This window comes from Falco peregrinus, chromosome 5 (assembly GCF_023634155.1).
Source record: "Falco peregrinus isolate bFalPer1 chromosome 5, bFalPer1.pri, whole genome shotgun sequence".
In the NCBI taxonomy this organism is placed as follows: domain Eukaryota; kingdom Metazoa; phylum Chordata; class Aves; order Falconiformes; family Falconidae; genus Falco; species Falco peregrinus.
This window is the reverse complement of record NC_073725.1, coordinates 103,991,684-104,008,689: the sequence shown is the minus strand read 5'-3', so window position 1 is coordinate 104,008,689 and position 17,006 is coordinate 103,991,684. Positions and strand designations below refer to the sequence as shown.

At 40.0% G+C, this 17,006-nt stretch overlaps 1 protein-coding gene across 3 annotated transcripts in view; it reads right to left on the bottom strand.

The window, feature by feature from the left end:
* Positions 1–17,006, bottom strand: part of EEFSEC (eukaryotic elongation factor, selenocysteine-tRNA specific) — a 128,827-nt gene that overhangs the window by 38,033 nt on the left and 73,788 nt on the right. For 2 of the 3 annotated variants that reach the window (XM_055805876.1, XM_013304034.3), the window contains exon 6: positions 3,502–3,658. The exons of the other annotated variant lie outside the window; for it this stretch is intronic. In XM_055805876.1, the coding sequence (XP_055661851.1) occupies positions 3,502–3,658 (157 nt within the window). The remainder of the gene's footprint in view (positions 1–3,501; positions 3,659–17,006) is intronic. 3 annotated transcript variants of the gene reach the window in all.

The window sequence follows — 17,006 nt, the reverse complement described above, 5'->3', positions numbered from 1 at the left end:
CCTTGAAACTTTTTTCTCAGTTAAAACACAAATAGCTCCACAACCCAGGCCTACATAATAGCAGATCTGCCAGTGAAGACATTTTTTTAAAGTAGATGCTGCTGCAAACCGTCTAGAAAGTAGGCGATACTTTGTCATTGAAGCAATAAAAGCCTGCCTGAACACAAAATGAGAAATGAGATGAAAAATATATTGTCGTTCTATTTCCATCACCCTGCTGCCTGCCTGTTTTACCCTGACAGGCACTAGCAAACATCCAGGCAAACTAAACATGAGTATTCTCAAAATGGATCTACATCATCTTCCTCTGCAAAGATGATCTGGCAGCGCAAGAAACCTCTGCTAAATAACATCTCTCAATAGCCAACGTACGCTTTGCTTTATTTCATGTTATTAGCTTTATTTCTACCTCCTTGGACCACCCTAAGGGATTCTTCTCCATTATGTTCTTCAAATACTTGCAGATAATCATATCTCCCACTCAGACATCATTTAGCCAAGTTTCATGCATTTCTTTTCATCTTCTTTCCCTCATAAATCAATCCCTTCAGCCTCTCCAGCATTCTTGCTGCTCTTCCCTGAATTTCTTCCAAACTGCTGACATCTTTCAGTGACTGAGTAACTTCCAATCACATGCTGTACTCTAGATGTGTTTTTTGTACTCTAAAGAAAGATAATTAAGCCTTTTCAAGAAATATTAATGCTCCAAGCCTGGAATAAATCTAAATCAGAGATATTATTTTTTTCCAGAATGGATAGTAATTATCCTCATTTCACAGAGCAGAAGAGCAGAGAAGTATCTGACTTAGTGCTGCACACAAGCAGTGCCAGAATAAGAAACAGATCCACATTCTACCATTCCCAGTTGTGAGGTTTGCCAAGTTTCAGCCCACAGACAACGTAAGACAATGTTCCCTGGCTGTGATCTATAGGCAAACACAAGCCATTTCCAAGCGACTACGGAACAACACTTGGGGAGCCCAACACTTGCTTGCACGGTGCTGGAAGCTGCTGGCACCAGCGGGACCATGTAACACTCTGCACCGTGCCATGGTCTGCTATCACTTGAAGTGGTCAGGATACAAGCCTCTGATACATCTACCTGGTTTTTATTGCTGCATAGAGGTTTCTTTCAAAAACCAGCCCCAGCTACCATCAGGTTAACTATCCAAACAAGCTGTTCAATTCCAGAGGTTAAGGTTGGTTTTAGATACCAGAGGACAGACTGACTGCCAGGCTGGGGCAGTCCAAGGCAGCTTTCAACTTGTATGTTTCCTTCCCTTTCCTCCCACTCCCTGCTAGATTTGTGAAGGAATCGTAGGGAAATAACTTCAGAAAAATTAAAAAGAGCTCTTCCCAAAAGAAATTTGTAAGAGAGACTATATGAGAGGAGGTAAGGCTGAAGAATGGGGGGAAGGGAGAAAATAGTATGATTGGTTGTATCTTTTTTTTTTTTAAAAAAAAGCAAAACCCCACAAACAGGATGCAGACACATTAAAAAAGCAACACTGATCCAACAAAGGAATGTGAACTGCAGTTGACTTAAACAGCATCACAGCAATAGCCCTCCCCCTACACACAAATCTCTGCAACTCTCGGAGATGCAGCATTTTAGGTCCTTCCAAATTCTGAGGTTCATTCCCCTGCTAGCTACACAGTTTGACACTTATCTTGAGCTAGTTTAGCTTATTGCCTCCTCTTTCGAGACAACAAGGGTACCCGAGTTTGACCCAGTCTAAAGCAAAGCAAACTGAGTTGTATTATTCTGCCTGCCTTAGAGATATTACATTCTAGTATTCTGCTATGTATTCTTCTCATTGAAAGAACAAACTATAAAGGGCCCTCTGTTCCATGGTCTGCTGTTAAACATCAGAAGAGTGTAACCAAGATTAGAAATGAACACCTTGGTGAAAGGTATCATTTCTTCCCGCTAACTCCATATACAGAGCAAAAAGCAATTTTCTGAATCTGTGTATGATTTTCTTAATGTGACTGTTGCTTTGCAATTATAGCTCCTGCCTGCATCCACAATGGTAAAAAAAGACTCCTTATCAGGCTTTTCCCTGTCCAATGAAGAATCATTCCCTCCACCCAAAACGTAGGAATGGAAATGTAGATGCCATCCTCCTGTTGTTCTTTCACATTTTTGCCTCTGGGAGAGAAAAGCTACTAACACTACATTTTTAAGCAAGTTACCTTGATTTTCAACTTAAACTCTTCTCAGCACTAAGGTTATTTACACATCATTTCACCACTTACCTAAAAGTACCTATCTCAGTGAACGCAAATTCTTTTTTATACTAGAAAATGCAAAACATACATTTATCTGGTGCGACTTCTTTCTCCATGTATGCCCTGTGTTGCTCTCAGACCTATCTGCAAAATCTAGCATTTGGTGACAAAACTGGAATTACTGCTAGGACAGAATACAGAAGGTTTTTTGTCTAGTCAGGAATTCTTATCTTGTGACAGGAAGAAGAAAGGAAATTTGCTGAGGGTCAAAATTAGTGCAGTTGCATCAAGCCTTAAGTTAAATGGAAAACAGTCCATCCTCAGCAAGAACTCAAACTTCAGTTTTCTCTGTAGATCAGTCACTATGTGATTGTTTGCTGTCATAGAACATCATGCTTTCTTCACTTGTACAACAGAAGTAATCTCACTCATCTCCCTAAAAAGGGCGGAGGATTAACTCATGACAAATGGGCTGAAGACACTACAGAAATACAAAAGTACTCCTAGTATCACTAAAATCTTATCCCAAAATCTGAGTTAAATGCAGGATCTATTATTGCCTTTTGAAAGGGCTAAGAACAACTTTCCTATCTTAAAAGGAGGAGGAAAAAAACCCAGCAGTGACACTTATAAATTCTAGCACCCATCATTCCCCATGCTCTAACCTAAGGAGGCATAAATCCTTGCTGTAATTCACTAAGGATGAAATATACAGTAATATATAGTATCATAAAACCAGGAGACACAAGCAATAAAAAACCCTCAAGATCTCAAAAAAACTCATTTATCAAGCAGTTTTTGCTTGAAGGCAAGCTAGGTAATAACATGTAGAACAGAGCCAATTTAAGGAACTTGCATCCACTATACTACATTTAATAAGTAGCTACAGGTAAAAATGATTGCAGATTTTCTTTCCTTTATTTGTTCAGAAGGGCTCTGGTGCAAATCATATGTATATTAAGAAAAGAGAGATTTCCACAAATCTTTCTGAGCAGAGCACGATTCATACATTACTGACACTTAACAAGAAATCCTTTTGAGACCTGAGTTTATTGACACAGGAGATGTGGCTTCAGGTCATTCAGTATCACAATGTAAGCCACCATCATTTAATTAGAAGAGGTACAATCCACCAAATAACCAGTGGTCCAACTGGTTATGAGCAGATTTCAAAACTTCAGGAGACTACTGGTAACATTCAGACTGGCAGTATGGAAGGATTCTCTACAGTTGACATTGGTTCGTATTTGTTAGCTGATATGCACCTACCTGGAATTCTGATTTTAAATTTGCCACTTTGTCCAAAACCACCATCTATTATTCCATCTTCTCCTGTAGATAGTTTGACTTTTAGACCCACAAAAATCTGGATGTTGGTTTCCTTTTTAAACAACGAACGACCAATCACACTGTAATCATCCATCACCTGCAAAAGAAATAGGGCTTCATAAGTCTACAATCTAAAGTGACAAGAAAAATTGTACCTATGAGATACACAAAGTTTGGTGACCTATCACCCTGTCCTTGGAAAAGCATTTACCCCCAAATGAACAAAACTCTACATAACTCATCTAAACTGCTGAGTTTAAGACAATTTGTGTCTAAAGCCATAGAAGACTTTGTGAATTAACATACTTCTGCTTTCACCTCCTTTCTTATAAGACAGGAAGAACATAACCTGCATTAGAACATGCTGTAAAGATCAGTTAATTAAAATCTGGTTTCTGCTTTAAAGCCTTTCCATGAAAGTCACTTAAGTACCTATGCTCGCAAAGTTTAGTCCTTTACTTATCCTACAGCTAAGTACATTATCACATTCTGTCTCTTAGCCCCAGACCTGCACTCCAACAGCTACACTTCCAAAGAAATGACAGAATTGCTCAGAATTTCTAAATAGAACCTTTTAAATACTTACCTTCACATACACATTGATTTGTTAAACTAAAAGCCTTATGACCATTGTATCCAATTTTAATTTCAAGGTTTGTAACCCAGTGGGAAGAACCATTCCAAGTTGAATTCTTAATTACGCTATCAGGAACAAGAGGCAGCAAGGTTAGCAGGTAAGGCAAGATAAACAACCCTCCCTTAGGCATTACAAAGTATAAGGTGCAGTCAAGCGAGCCTAATCCTGTAGGTGTGAATATCCTCATATACCTAACACCTGGAGTTACTCTACTTTGCAGCCACAGCAAGAACATTTATTTATCAGAAGAAATAAGGGATATTACTTAAATTTTTTAAAGGGTGGGGGTGTGTGTGGCAAAAGTTGTGGCTGCTCTTGGTATCTTAGAAGCAATTTTTAAGTAAACCTAAGGGTTTCAAAGACCAAAGTGACTTAGAGTGGTAAAGACTTACAACCAATTTTGAATATGCCCCTTTATTCAGTTTAAATGATAACTCAAAGTATTTCTGTTCTATTAAGCTATTCTCCTTCCCTGAAGCCTCCTCCATAAACACTATTGCATACACAGACTCAAATCCCCAGCATTTTGTTTGGTATGTTGTTACACACGCATGCCTCTATTTTAATGCCAATCTCAGTATGGCAGTAAACCCAGCACCACAAATTTAAATTTTGTTTTATTTTGAATGGGGTTTACTTGCTCAGCTATAAACTGCCTTGAAAGTGCTGTGCGGTATTAGAGAGCACCGGCAGCATCTCACCCTTCTACAGCCCTTCTTCCTTCTTTCACAGGGAGATGACAACAGCACAGGCAGCTCCACTCCCGGCTGGGTGCAGAGTCGAGGCTGTAGGCAGAAGTATTCTGATGTCCCAACAACATTTGCTGCCTGAACATCAGGCATCTTTTCCCGAAAGGTCAGAGTTCTGGGGGTTTTTTTGGTGTGTCTGTCCTCTCCCACCCCCTCACCAAGCCCTGCCTCAAAATAGCTTGTGAACTACTAACGGTGGTATCACTGCTTGGTAACCTCTAGCTTGAATTTCAAACTGAATAATGTCTTTTACTAGAGCCACTGATAATGGGTGGTGGTAGAGAGGGGAAGATCAGCTTTCAGGCACACTTGCCGTTCCTCAGGTCTGAAATAGAAGACCAGCAGAAAAAGAATCTGTTCATTCTCAAAACCTTCTTCATTTTTACAGTTGCATTAGCTGGTGAAATGAAAATATTACTTCTTCCTATAAATCTTTTATTCCTAAAACAAGAATGTCAAAACCAAACACCCCTCTCCTCCACCGCTGGCTACATGCTTCTTACTCCTGTGTTTGAAATACAGATGGTATCTTAGACTCCAGTGAGGATCTTCCATATATCTGTTATTTTTGTAGTTATCCCCCCAAAATAGCACAGGAAGACAACTTTAAAGACAACACAAACATATTTTATTTTTCCAAGAGCACTTCAAAGTTATCTTTAACTTAATTAAAAATGGAATTACAGGGTGAGTAATCATACTAGGCTAGCAGGGTTCAGTTTAGAGCCTCCCCAGAAGACTGTCAGAAAAAACACAGAATGATTTTTATGAACAAGTGTTACAAGCACGTACCTTCAAGTAAACCGGTAACAACAACCTACAAATGGATGATTCTAAGAGCAACAAAAACCATTAGTATTTAGGTATGCCATACTCAATACCTTTTGATTTTAAAATCCCTCATCTTTTCTAAGTAAATGTGCTTTTTAGGGTCTTGCTCTTCTACACAACTTAGGAAAGTAGCAGAGGGCTCCAGCTGCACTCTTCCTTTCACTCTAAAGGACAACTTGTTATAAGAATCCCTCCTATAGTTGATCAGTGTGTTCTGTCCCTATCACCATTATTCCTTGGGCGTCTCTATAGGCCATTAGAAAAACAACTGCTTTAACGGTGCTGAGATAATAAGTGATCAATGACTTCCCTGAATGGCTGTTATGAATAAAACTTTTATGACCCAAAGTCTCAGTATCATACACTAAATACTATACATCCCATCCTGTGTCCTCCATCCCCCCCAGTTAGCCTATCATCAATTCAACCCTGAAGACGACCAAGTAACAAGCGAATGCCTGATGTAACAAGAACTAAGAGAACTGATCAGTCTTTGCAGTAAAATAAAGGGGTGAAGGAGAGAAAATTGCTACGAAGGAAACCTCATTTTCTCAACTTTAAAACCATGTTAGAAAAATAAAAGAAAAATTAAATTTTTGGTTTAGTCTTGCTTTGTAAAAAGGCATAGAAATGCATGTTGTTCTCTCCAACTGAAACTCAACACTTCCAATTACTTTACCAGCAATTTACCTCCAATCGCTGGATTTTGAGTTAATCCCCTTTGAGTTCTCAGAACATCTACAATGGCAATCACTTTGCCTATTAGCTGAAAAGTCTTTTGGGAGATCTTTCTGCTTTTCTCTCAAGCGCTTTTTTTTTTGTTATAAAATATTATTAACTTAAAAAGCCAAATGCCGCAAAGACAGTAAGGGATACGCAGTCTGCTCTGAAGCAGCAGCAAGGGGCCTAGCAATGAGGGCAGACTAATTTTATTAACTTCAGGGAAACTTCAAAAAGCTTTAGGGCTTTAATGCCAGACAGAGACGACCCCAAAAGTCAGTTTAAGTGCTGCATAAACAAAGGATTAGGGCAAGAAAAAGCTGAAGGCTCCTTGCATTTCTTGTTTATATTGTCATATGACCTAGTAGGAGTGGGAGAGGGCTGCCTCTCTGACTTTAATCCCCCATGGTGTACAGTGGCGTTTCAGTTCACTGACCTACATTACGATAATATTTTTTTAAATTTATGGGCAGAGGTGCAGCATCAAACTCACTTAAGGACTTTAAAAAAAAAGGGCGGGGAGGGAAAAATACCCAGAAGAGAAAAATTTTCTGGCTGGTATAGTCTCCCCCTCTCACTTGGGTTAGATCAGCAGCTTAGAAAGGGATTTCAAGTTCAAAGGGAATGTCTCTGTTACTCTTGTTTTATGGCTTAGACCAGAGGACACAATAGCACTGAGTTTATGAAATATCCCTTCCCACTTGGCTTTTGTGTTTGCAGGAAAAAAGCAAACAGCACTTTATAACCATAGGTGAAGTATGTGCATCTCCAGCATGTAACACTTCTGCTAATACCAAGAAATTCACAGAACAAACTAACGACCTCACACCACCTATCTAAGCAGTACTTACACTACCGTATATTGTTTGCAAAACCAGTTTGTGTTACATGTGTTGGCATTCACTGTAAACCATAGTATAATTCCAAGGAAAAATATCTCTGTGATTTCCCATTGAGCAGGGGTACCAAGCTATACTGTCCAGCCTGTTAAGCCACCCTCATTTTTAAGATAACTCAGAAATTACTGTCATCTGAACACCCTCTCAATCAATCAATCACACACATTTCGAGAGCAAGTAACTCTGTGTTTTAATATATCTGTAGGAAAAAAAATAAGGAGGGGGATAGCCTAGCAGAACAGAAACATACAGGAGCAAACAAAGTGGTGCCAGAATGAGACGGGAAATAAAAGTTTTGAGACAGAGAAAGTAAGAGCTCTGACAAACACTGGAAAGAGACACTGAAAGAATAACTTATCCTGATTTAATCTAAAATTATACTGTTTTAAATAGAAATAAAACATATTTTTTTTTAAAGCATAAAACCAGGTCTGAGCATTACTCTCCGCAAACTGATAAATGGCCCACTGAAACCAGAGCAGAAAACAGGAGATTAAAAAGAACAAAAAGAACCTGTAATCAACACTGAAAATACAAAGTATTTTCATTACTTTTTTGTACTTTAGAAAAAGTACACTGGAGACATCTTCATCATGACCAGTGACAGCTCATTTACTTCTAGAAAACAGTTTCAAGCACCTTCCATTTCTGTGTCAGAAATGTGAATATTCTGGAGGCTGCAAATTCCTGTTCTTTTTTAAAGCTTTAATGGCTTCATGCATTGAGAAAAGGACAGTACATGAGAGCACAAAAAGGGTGAAGGAGAAAGTAAGCGAGGGGATTTCACTGACAATTGGGTTTGCAGCTTTTTTGATTCTCCAGACTGTTCTAGCTTATAGTTGTTACTGACGGCAAGGTGAACAACTTGGTACGAAGGAAGAATGATTTGGTCAGCCACACCATTTCCTCGATAGCTTACATCAGCATAAAAGCATTAAAGGTTTTTCTTTCTGTAATTCCCTCCAGCACTAGAAGCTTTTGGTTGTGTGCTGGGCTCTAAAGACCTTCTTTCTCACCATCCTCCAAGTGATCAAACTAAACTTCTGCCTCGGAACATCCATCCAGAAGGAAGGAACAGAGATGAGAAATCCATCTCCTTCAGTACTCCATGTCTCGTTATTGCTGTTTTAAATAGAGCAAGAAGCCACCAGACATCTCTGTGTATCCGCTAACTTTAGTTTTCAGATGTTTGCCCCAACTCTCCCCAACCTGTTTCTTGTATCCAAGAAGCTTCTTCCTTTCTCTGCCCTTCCTTTCTCAGTAAGGGGACAACTGGATTTAAGAATATCAAACAAGTAGCCATGAACGCCCTTCTCTTTGTTGAGCATTCTGCCTTCACTATAGACTGGTTAAAACCAGAACAGTAGTGGAAGAGTCGGACAATAAGAACTGCATAACCAGACCAGTTTAGATTTTAAAAGCTCTATACATACCAATTAGCATTCTCCAGGCACACACAGAGTACAAACAGGGCACTAACTTCATTATGCACCTTTATAGTGCAATCTTCTTTCATCTCTATTTAAAGTTCGGAAGGGCTGAACCCCCCAAAAAAAACACAGGCACTGAATTCCTGACACAGCCTAGTTAAGAACACATTCGTCCCACCAAGTGAGAAGAAAGTGGTTGATATCATGATTTTATTCATCTTTACACTAATCTATGCTGTGTTCTCTTTATTCAGAAAATGCAACAGTGGGAAAAGAGGCGGCTACAGACTGTTACTACACACTAGACTGCTCAGGACCTCCACCTCCAGACCAGCCAGGGCTGGCTGATAATGCTATAATGATTACAAACCCTGTAATGCTTACTATCCAAGCACAAACCAAGAAAGAGGCTGTTCTGCAGAGTAAAAGATCTGTAGGTGCAGAAGTCATGACCTGGCATTGCAAGAAGGATGCAGAGAAGATTGCCAAGCTGGAGAAGGTTCCTCCCAGGCTGCAGTCCTGAGCAGCCAGAAGGACTCTGGTGGTATCTCCATCCCTTAAGAGCACTTAGGCACTGTCTCCAACTATTTTAAAGTATTTTAACTGTGGCTATCTCAGGTTGTGAGATTTTAAACATCCAAAAGGAGACACCAGCGAGACCTGGCTAGTTTCATTTGAAACAGTGCGTAGATCTGGCAGGTAGCAGTATAGTGACAATAAGTTAATTAGTTTCTAGAGGAAACTGCCCACAAATTGCTTGGGGAGGGCAGAGAGGAACACAGAACAGCGGCTTACAAAATCCTCACTGGAAATTAGGCAGGCAACAAGGACAGGCCTGCAAAGGGCTACCTGAAGCTACTAATGCCAGGGGAGTGGAGAGCTAACTCTGGACATTGACTCGCATCCCCTTCTAAAGACGCCACTTGGACACACAAACACCCCAGGTCTGTCCATCCCCTAATGATCTCCAACTCCAGTGTGTGGATCCTCTGCCCAAAGCCCAAGAGCCCACCACCTCTCGTGGATAAGTTTCCTTCAGCCATTTGGTTAACAAGGTTTGTGGCAGCAAGCAGTACAACTCTGTGCTACGCTGCTGAATATTGTAACTCAAACCCTAGCAAAGGTGTACAGTAGAGGGATAGTTAAGTTCAATAATACGCAGGTTTAGTTTTACTTTACCTTTTTACTTTAAAAATGCCTAGGAAATTACATTTATATATAACGTAAGTTATTCAAGTTGCAGAATTGGGCACTTAAGAAGTTAAGAAATGCCAGATGTCCATACAACATTATTCCTGTCCCTCTTTGATATGCCCCATGATATAGCTTTTACATGACCACATCCAAAAAAATTTCACAGGAGCCCTGTCTTATTAAGTGCACAGGGTAGAGGCACAGGGGAACAGAATTAATGTTGCATAGGCAACTGTAAATCTGGTATTTCCTAACTTTCAAGTGCTTGATTTTGCAACCTAAGTAACATTCTTAATTTATTTTTGTATCCAATAAATAAAATGGTGTATTGGTTGCCTTGCTGACAAACCGATTCCCCCACAGGTGACTCTTACACAACCTCAGAAAAATCAAGACCAGCTGTCCATACACTTGCATGACCCAAAAGCATGTCTGCATTTTAAATTTAATAATGTAAATAATAACCATAGGTGTTACACAAACCTTGCAAAATTCTACTACTCAGTCACATGAAGCAAGCCATTCTTTTGTTGGTGAGTGAGCAAAATACCAGTCTTTTCATATGAGTAAGCAAGCAGATTCTGTGACTTAGCTGGTACACTTTTATGACAAATTTATTCTAGCGTGCTAATCCATATGTTGTGTCAGTCAGTAAACATCACCATTCTTCTCTCAGCACTGTTGAACAGAAATGGCATTTATGCCTAATGAGCATATAGCCCTCCCTTCCCTGTCCCCCACTAAGCTTCTCAAACCCTTTTACTAAAAAACTAAACAAGACCCAATAAATAAATGCATCTTTTATATTCCTATTTTACAGTGCATTTTAACTAGTGAATGAGCTGTGCACTTTTATTCACCTGATTGCCTTCATCTCCGTATTATTACTGTATTTAGCATACCATCAGCAGCCAAGCAGAACCAAACAAACTCATGTTCAGACTTCAAAGCAGGAAAAATATTAATTGTGGCGTCTGCATGTTTACAGTAGATGGAGTGACATCCACCACTTCTCCCAGCTAGAGTCACAGAAGGTTCTGCAGACAGCCCAGGTCACTGCCTGTGCCTGCAGGCAGCACTCTATCAGTTTGCACTATACAGTTTGGCCTTGTTACTCACTTTGTGCCCATATTAGTCTGCACACCGTATCAGTCACCCAGAAAGCATCATTGCCTGGCTGACGCTGTGTCTTACTTGCTACCCTGCTGGCACTACAGTGCCACTATAAGAAAACAGCAGATGAAATGTTAGTTAGCCCTAGTAAGCCAATGAAATATCCTTTATCTAGAAATAAGTTAGATGGAAGAATCTAACTAGCTCTGAGCAGGTAAAATTTACTCCTCTTTATTCCCAGCAGTACTGCAACCATGCAACAAAGCAAAATTCAAGGAATGGTACTTCTGTGGCAAATATGTTAAATACAGTGCACAGCCACAACTCTCTGAAACAAATTCCGGTATTACTGGTAAGATATCTGGAAAGGAAAAACGTGCCAGTGTTGCTCACACACGATCCACTATTCAGGAATCTTTCCAGACAGGAATACCCTGGCACTCCTGTACTAACTTCCCACCTCCCCTAGGAAAGACAACCTCCCCAGAAGTCTGGTCTCATCCTCTAAGTAAACCACATGGATGGATGTTCCTATTCACTCATGGTTGAGTTCATTTTTCCTTCTTCATACCCTCCTCCTTCAGTCTGGTTAAGCATGTGGCTGAGCTACCGTAAACTTGGCGTGTACTCTGTAAACGAAACGTTGGTGTTTTTACTCATAAAAAGCCATAAGGAATTAAGACAAAATATGGCTGATAACTGCTAAAAAATTTGCCATTTTCACAACCGCTGCTTTTCAAAATGCCTAGCTCTCTAAAGGATAGTCTGGGTCATCAACAAGTTTAAATACAGTTTTCTCAAACTTCCTGCAGTTGCTTACTAGTACTGATCTTCTTATCTTGTATCTCACCCTTCTTCTGAAAGACCAGAAAGCAGTGGTGACAAAGACCTGCCATTTGACTCAGATTACATACTTGCTCTGACACAACTCTTGTTATCCCTACCGTAAGAAGAGAAAAAACCCAACACTTTCAAAAGATGCTGAAAGATAAGCTTTTTCTCCTGCTTTCACATCTTCCTTCTACAACAATACTTTTCTCCTTGGGGACACTTAGATCACACCAATATTCAAACAATTAGTAACATGTTTTATTAAGCAGTAAGTGATTCTTCCATCCTCCAGAAACTAAGCATGCTAGCTACATGATAGCCTCAGTCCCCATGGGAACAAGTTCAATAAGAAAACTCACTATCCAGCAACCCACAAAACTTGGAAACAGAGTGACTATATATAAAACTAGGACATCCCATGGCTGTGACACATGAAAGGAAACTGCTGAAGAAACAAGTGCAACGTGATTACCATCAAGTAAGTAGAGCCTAAGAGCAAGGCAAAAAATGAGAAAAAGACATAAAAAACTGAAATACATAGAGAGAATTAATTCTTAATGTCAGAAGAACACAGCAAAAGCATCTTTAGGAAGGACAAGCCCATTCTCATAGGAAAAACACCCTGCTATGCTTAAAATGGGAAACAATTGCGGCTGAAACATGCATATATTTTTCACCACACAAGTTTGAAAGTGCAGAAGGTGCAGCCTGTGCTATTCAGGCAAGGCAGAGAGTTTTCCTTCTCCTTTTGTTTCTGCCATAGAGCTACTGATTTACGAGCATCCTTGACAATAGGACCCTGTGGCAACCATCCTAAGATAAATCCTGCTTGTGCAAACACTTTCAAAACAGGCAGAATATCTGAGTCATGCAGGAAAACATGATGCACTCCTACAGTTCACCTTTCAGTTGAAACTCTGCACTCAACCTGTATGTCCATGGAACCCAAAGAGCAAATAACGTGACAAATATAACGGATTTATCCCAGGAACTGAGTAACCGCTTCATGAGTCAGACTAGAATTAACGTGCAATGCTGTGCCGAGGTAAAACTCCGAGGAAGGTATTTCAGAGGTGGTGTTTGGATTAATCAAGTCTTTTTGCGCACAGAACTGTGAAGAGCTGACTGGTGAGCAGCCTGTCTCCAGAAGCACAAGACCAAGGACAACAGTTGCTGTTTATCTTCGTAATTTGCTCATCTCTAACTCCAGGGACTGCTGACCAGCTACAGTTCAGCATGCACACCCCACCGCATGCCCACTCAGAGGGACAACCTTGCTTCACAGCATCTCATTTGCCCTTTTTTCACGGAGATTCCCACATCGCACTCCTTAAAGCAACACTGGTGTTCACAATAGCACTCTCAGCCATGCTTTTACCCTTTTATCAGTACAAGCCACTTGTTGCCAGCCTAAGCCCTTTTTCCTATCAACAGTACATTTGTCAGGCAGCCAAGGTTTTGCAAAAATGAAGTGTCCAGAAGGCAACAGTCTCTGCCTCAACATAACCATGCCAGAAGGATGCTAACTTCCTTCCACTGAACTTGTCCCTTCTCTCAAGTCCTCTCTGCAAGAGAAAACTGGACTAGTATTTCACGTAATTTAAAAATCATCAAGTTAAGCAAATACAAACCTTTGTCAGTGCCCGCTTAGTTCCGAGAGAACGGCAGAGTTGTTTTCCTTAAAACTAACTGCTAAAGACTTACTCTACCCCCCAAAAAACTGGTCTAAAGCTAAAGAAAAGCATTCACACACCTCTACAACAGTTAAAAAACATCAGATAAAAATCGTTAACTGCAGTTTGAGTCGTGCAACTTTTTCATATGCAAGATGCAATCCCAGCCTGGTTAGAAGCAATGTTTCCTGCACTATGCAGCTCTCAGAAAACACAAACTTAACCAAAAAGGCAGATAATAAATGTTTTAAGGCCAAATTTTACAGATACTGCAGTAACACAGATCTAAAAAAAGCAATTAAAAGAAAAATCAGCAGATAAATAAGCAAGCTGGGGGGGAAGGGGGGGGGGGGCTCAAGGATATGCTGCAGACAGGTAAATTCAAAAATTCCGGTGAAGAACAGTAGTCAGGCTTTGAGTCTTTCTCTCCCAGTGCTCCGTTCAGTTTTAACATTAAAGAGGTAAGATGTCAAAAGGAAACAGCAAGCAGTACAAAAAGAAGTGCAAGGGTACTTGAATTTTTATAGAACATTTACCATCATTTGAGCAGATAAGAAAAACCAGGAGGCTTAGGTGTGCGTTTTCACTAAAATGTACTAATTCAAGACTGTTTTCAAGCTTAAATCCAATTGTTTACCTTTTTAAAATACAGTGTTTACCCAGTTCATGAATTTCATTTCTATGTGAAACAGCAAAAATGTCACATTTGCTCTTAAAAAGCCAAAAAAGTCTTTGAGAACAACTGTACTACTTTTATTAAAAAAATAAACCTTAAAATCCAGGAGGCTGCCATGCACAAGGGGCACAAAAGTACTGTGATGCTGAAACTTAATGAATTTACAATTCTTACTATTCCATCAGAGCTCTGAAATTAATCAGAATAGGAACAAAAAAGCCAAACCATAAATGCCTGATTTCTCTGGGGTAAACTAGTAGTTAAACTGCAGGGAATTTATTTTAATTCTAGCAGCAAGCAGGGGGGCTTGGGAGAGCCCACATCAGATTAGCAGCAACGATTTACAAACGGGCACTACTGAATTCCACTACGACTCAGTTATGGAAGCATGTTTCCACCCTGTGCTGAACCCGGCAAGGCGAATGTTATGTGCCCCTGCCTCCCTCTCTCCCAGCTTTTCAGGAAGCTATGAAGCTAATTTTCCCCAGCAGTATTCTCTGGAGGAAAAGTTCACTTCTCATGAAGGTAACGTGTATTTTTTAATTATTATTTTTTACGCCTCCCCAGGGAAGGTGAGGAGGGGAGAGCTTCCTTGCTCAACAGAGAAAGAAACTTTCCTGTATCGGTGCCAAGAATAGACACCCTAAATTCAGCGATCCTAATCTCTAGCCATCTATCAGCAGCAGGGTGGGACCAGCCGATTCGGATTTTCTATTAGCTAGCGACTTTGTGTACTAAAATAAGTCACTGTACCACCCAATTGTTCCCACTGCTCTCGTCTCTGCAAAAGCACAGACTTACCAGTAGCTACCTCAACGACTGCTCTAAGTACTTCTCCAGCCGGCCCTTTATAACTGGCACAACCCTCTTCCCACCAACTCTCCCAAGTCCCTGAACGCCCCTGTGACTTTATACCACAAGTGTTTCTTAGGACGTTTGCTCCACAAGCCTTCTGGCACACACCAGGGAAAATGCTAACCCCGAGTATCTACCGTACCACAGGCGGCAAAATCAGAGAGCAAACCTAATCCGCAGCCTCACTATTCAATGGCAACGGTTCATTTACAGGGCCAATTAGTGTTTGTACAAACAGTGATCAAGGCCCATATATAGGGCACACTATGTGACAGACAAAGACAGATCAAAAATACCTTCCACACCCCCCTACACCCACCAGCTCTATACTTTAAAAGGCACAGGAAGCCATCAAAACAGCTCACTAATATATCAGCCTAATAAATTACTCTGTTGGTCAAATACTAAATAACCTACATTCATTGGGTTATTTTCTGGACCAGAAAATAAAATATGTGTAATTCGATTAATGTTATTCCATTATGTATGCAGTAAAATTAATAGCAGAATACGTAAACTGGCAAAGGATTTGCAAATAACACTAAATAAAAACAACTAAAAATGCAAACCCGAGACTAATGGCAAGCTCTGTTAGCCAAGTCAGGCAGCTCACACAGTAGGTACTCTGCAAGTTTTCAACTCCCATAGACTACTGCCATGTATTGGAAGCAAAAATAAAGAAAGAATCTGAGACTGGTTTATTTTAGTTAAACAAAACACAAGCAGCATCTGTCTCCATGGGCCACACAGACTTCTGTTCTCATTCCTATTCCTACAGCCACAGGGAAACAAAAGGGAGTCGGAAAGCCAGGTCTCACTGCCTATTAGAAACATGGGCCACGCACAAACAAGTAAACTTTTAGCAAAAGTAAAGGCAAACGTTCCATGAGTTCAGACGGCTCTAGAGCATCACAAGAATTGTTATCCAGACACACACATTCGGTCTAGAGCTTCTTTGCAGCTTACACGACAGAATACTTTGGACCCGTCGTTCAACATAACCATCAGCCAAAGAGGAAGGCAGCCGGCCATTTCAAACAAAGGAAACCACACACCTGCTACCAAAATTCTGAAGAGTGACTGCTGATTTTGGGTGTTCCATATAACCCATATTAATGGAAACAAAGCTTCTGGAAAGCTACAGATACCCTCCTTTTTCCTACCTACCTACCTTCCTAGTGACAAAATCAGCATCCAAAAACCCAATACAACACTACAGGTCTGCAGTTCCTTTAAAAAGAATAGCCTCCAAAGTCAGCAGGGGAAATTCAAAAGAGAAACTTTTTTTTTCCCCCCCCAAAGCTAGAACAGCAATATAGAAACTTCAGAGAAAAGAAGGAAATACCAATTGCCTGCTTGATCAATTAAGGTAGCGAGGTACTTAGAAAAGATCCTCACTAATTGAAAATCATGGCCTGACAGGGATCTTTGTTTATTTTTTTACTATTAAATTAGTAAAGCAAGCAAACAAAAAAGTATTCAAGAAGTCTACATTATAAATTGCAAACATGATAAGGTATGCTAAGTGTTTACTTGTCTATAGTAAAGTACAGAGAGATGTTATGCAGAACTCAACACAGCTTTATAGAATTTTGAAAAGAACAGCAAATGCTAAATATTTTGTTAAAACAATCAGGTTTTGGATTAGGAAAATAAAAATTAATAGTCATCTACCCAAAAGTTAATAAAATACCTACCACACTAATACATCAAGTAAGCATTTGCTAAAGTTTTACATAAACACTGTTTATTTAGGGGTAAGCAATGTAATTTAATGTAATTTATTTGGCTCTTCCCAGATGCTATAAAAGCTTGATCATAATTAGGACAGCAATGT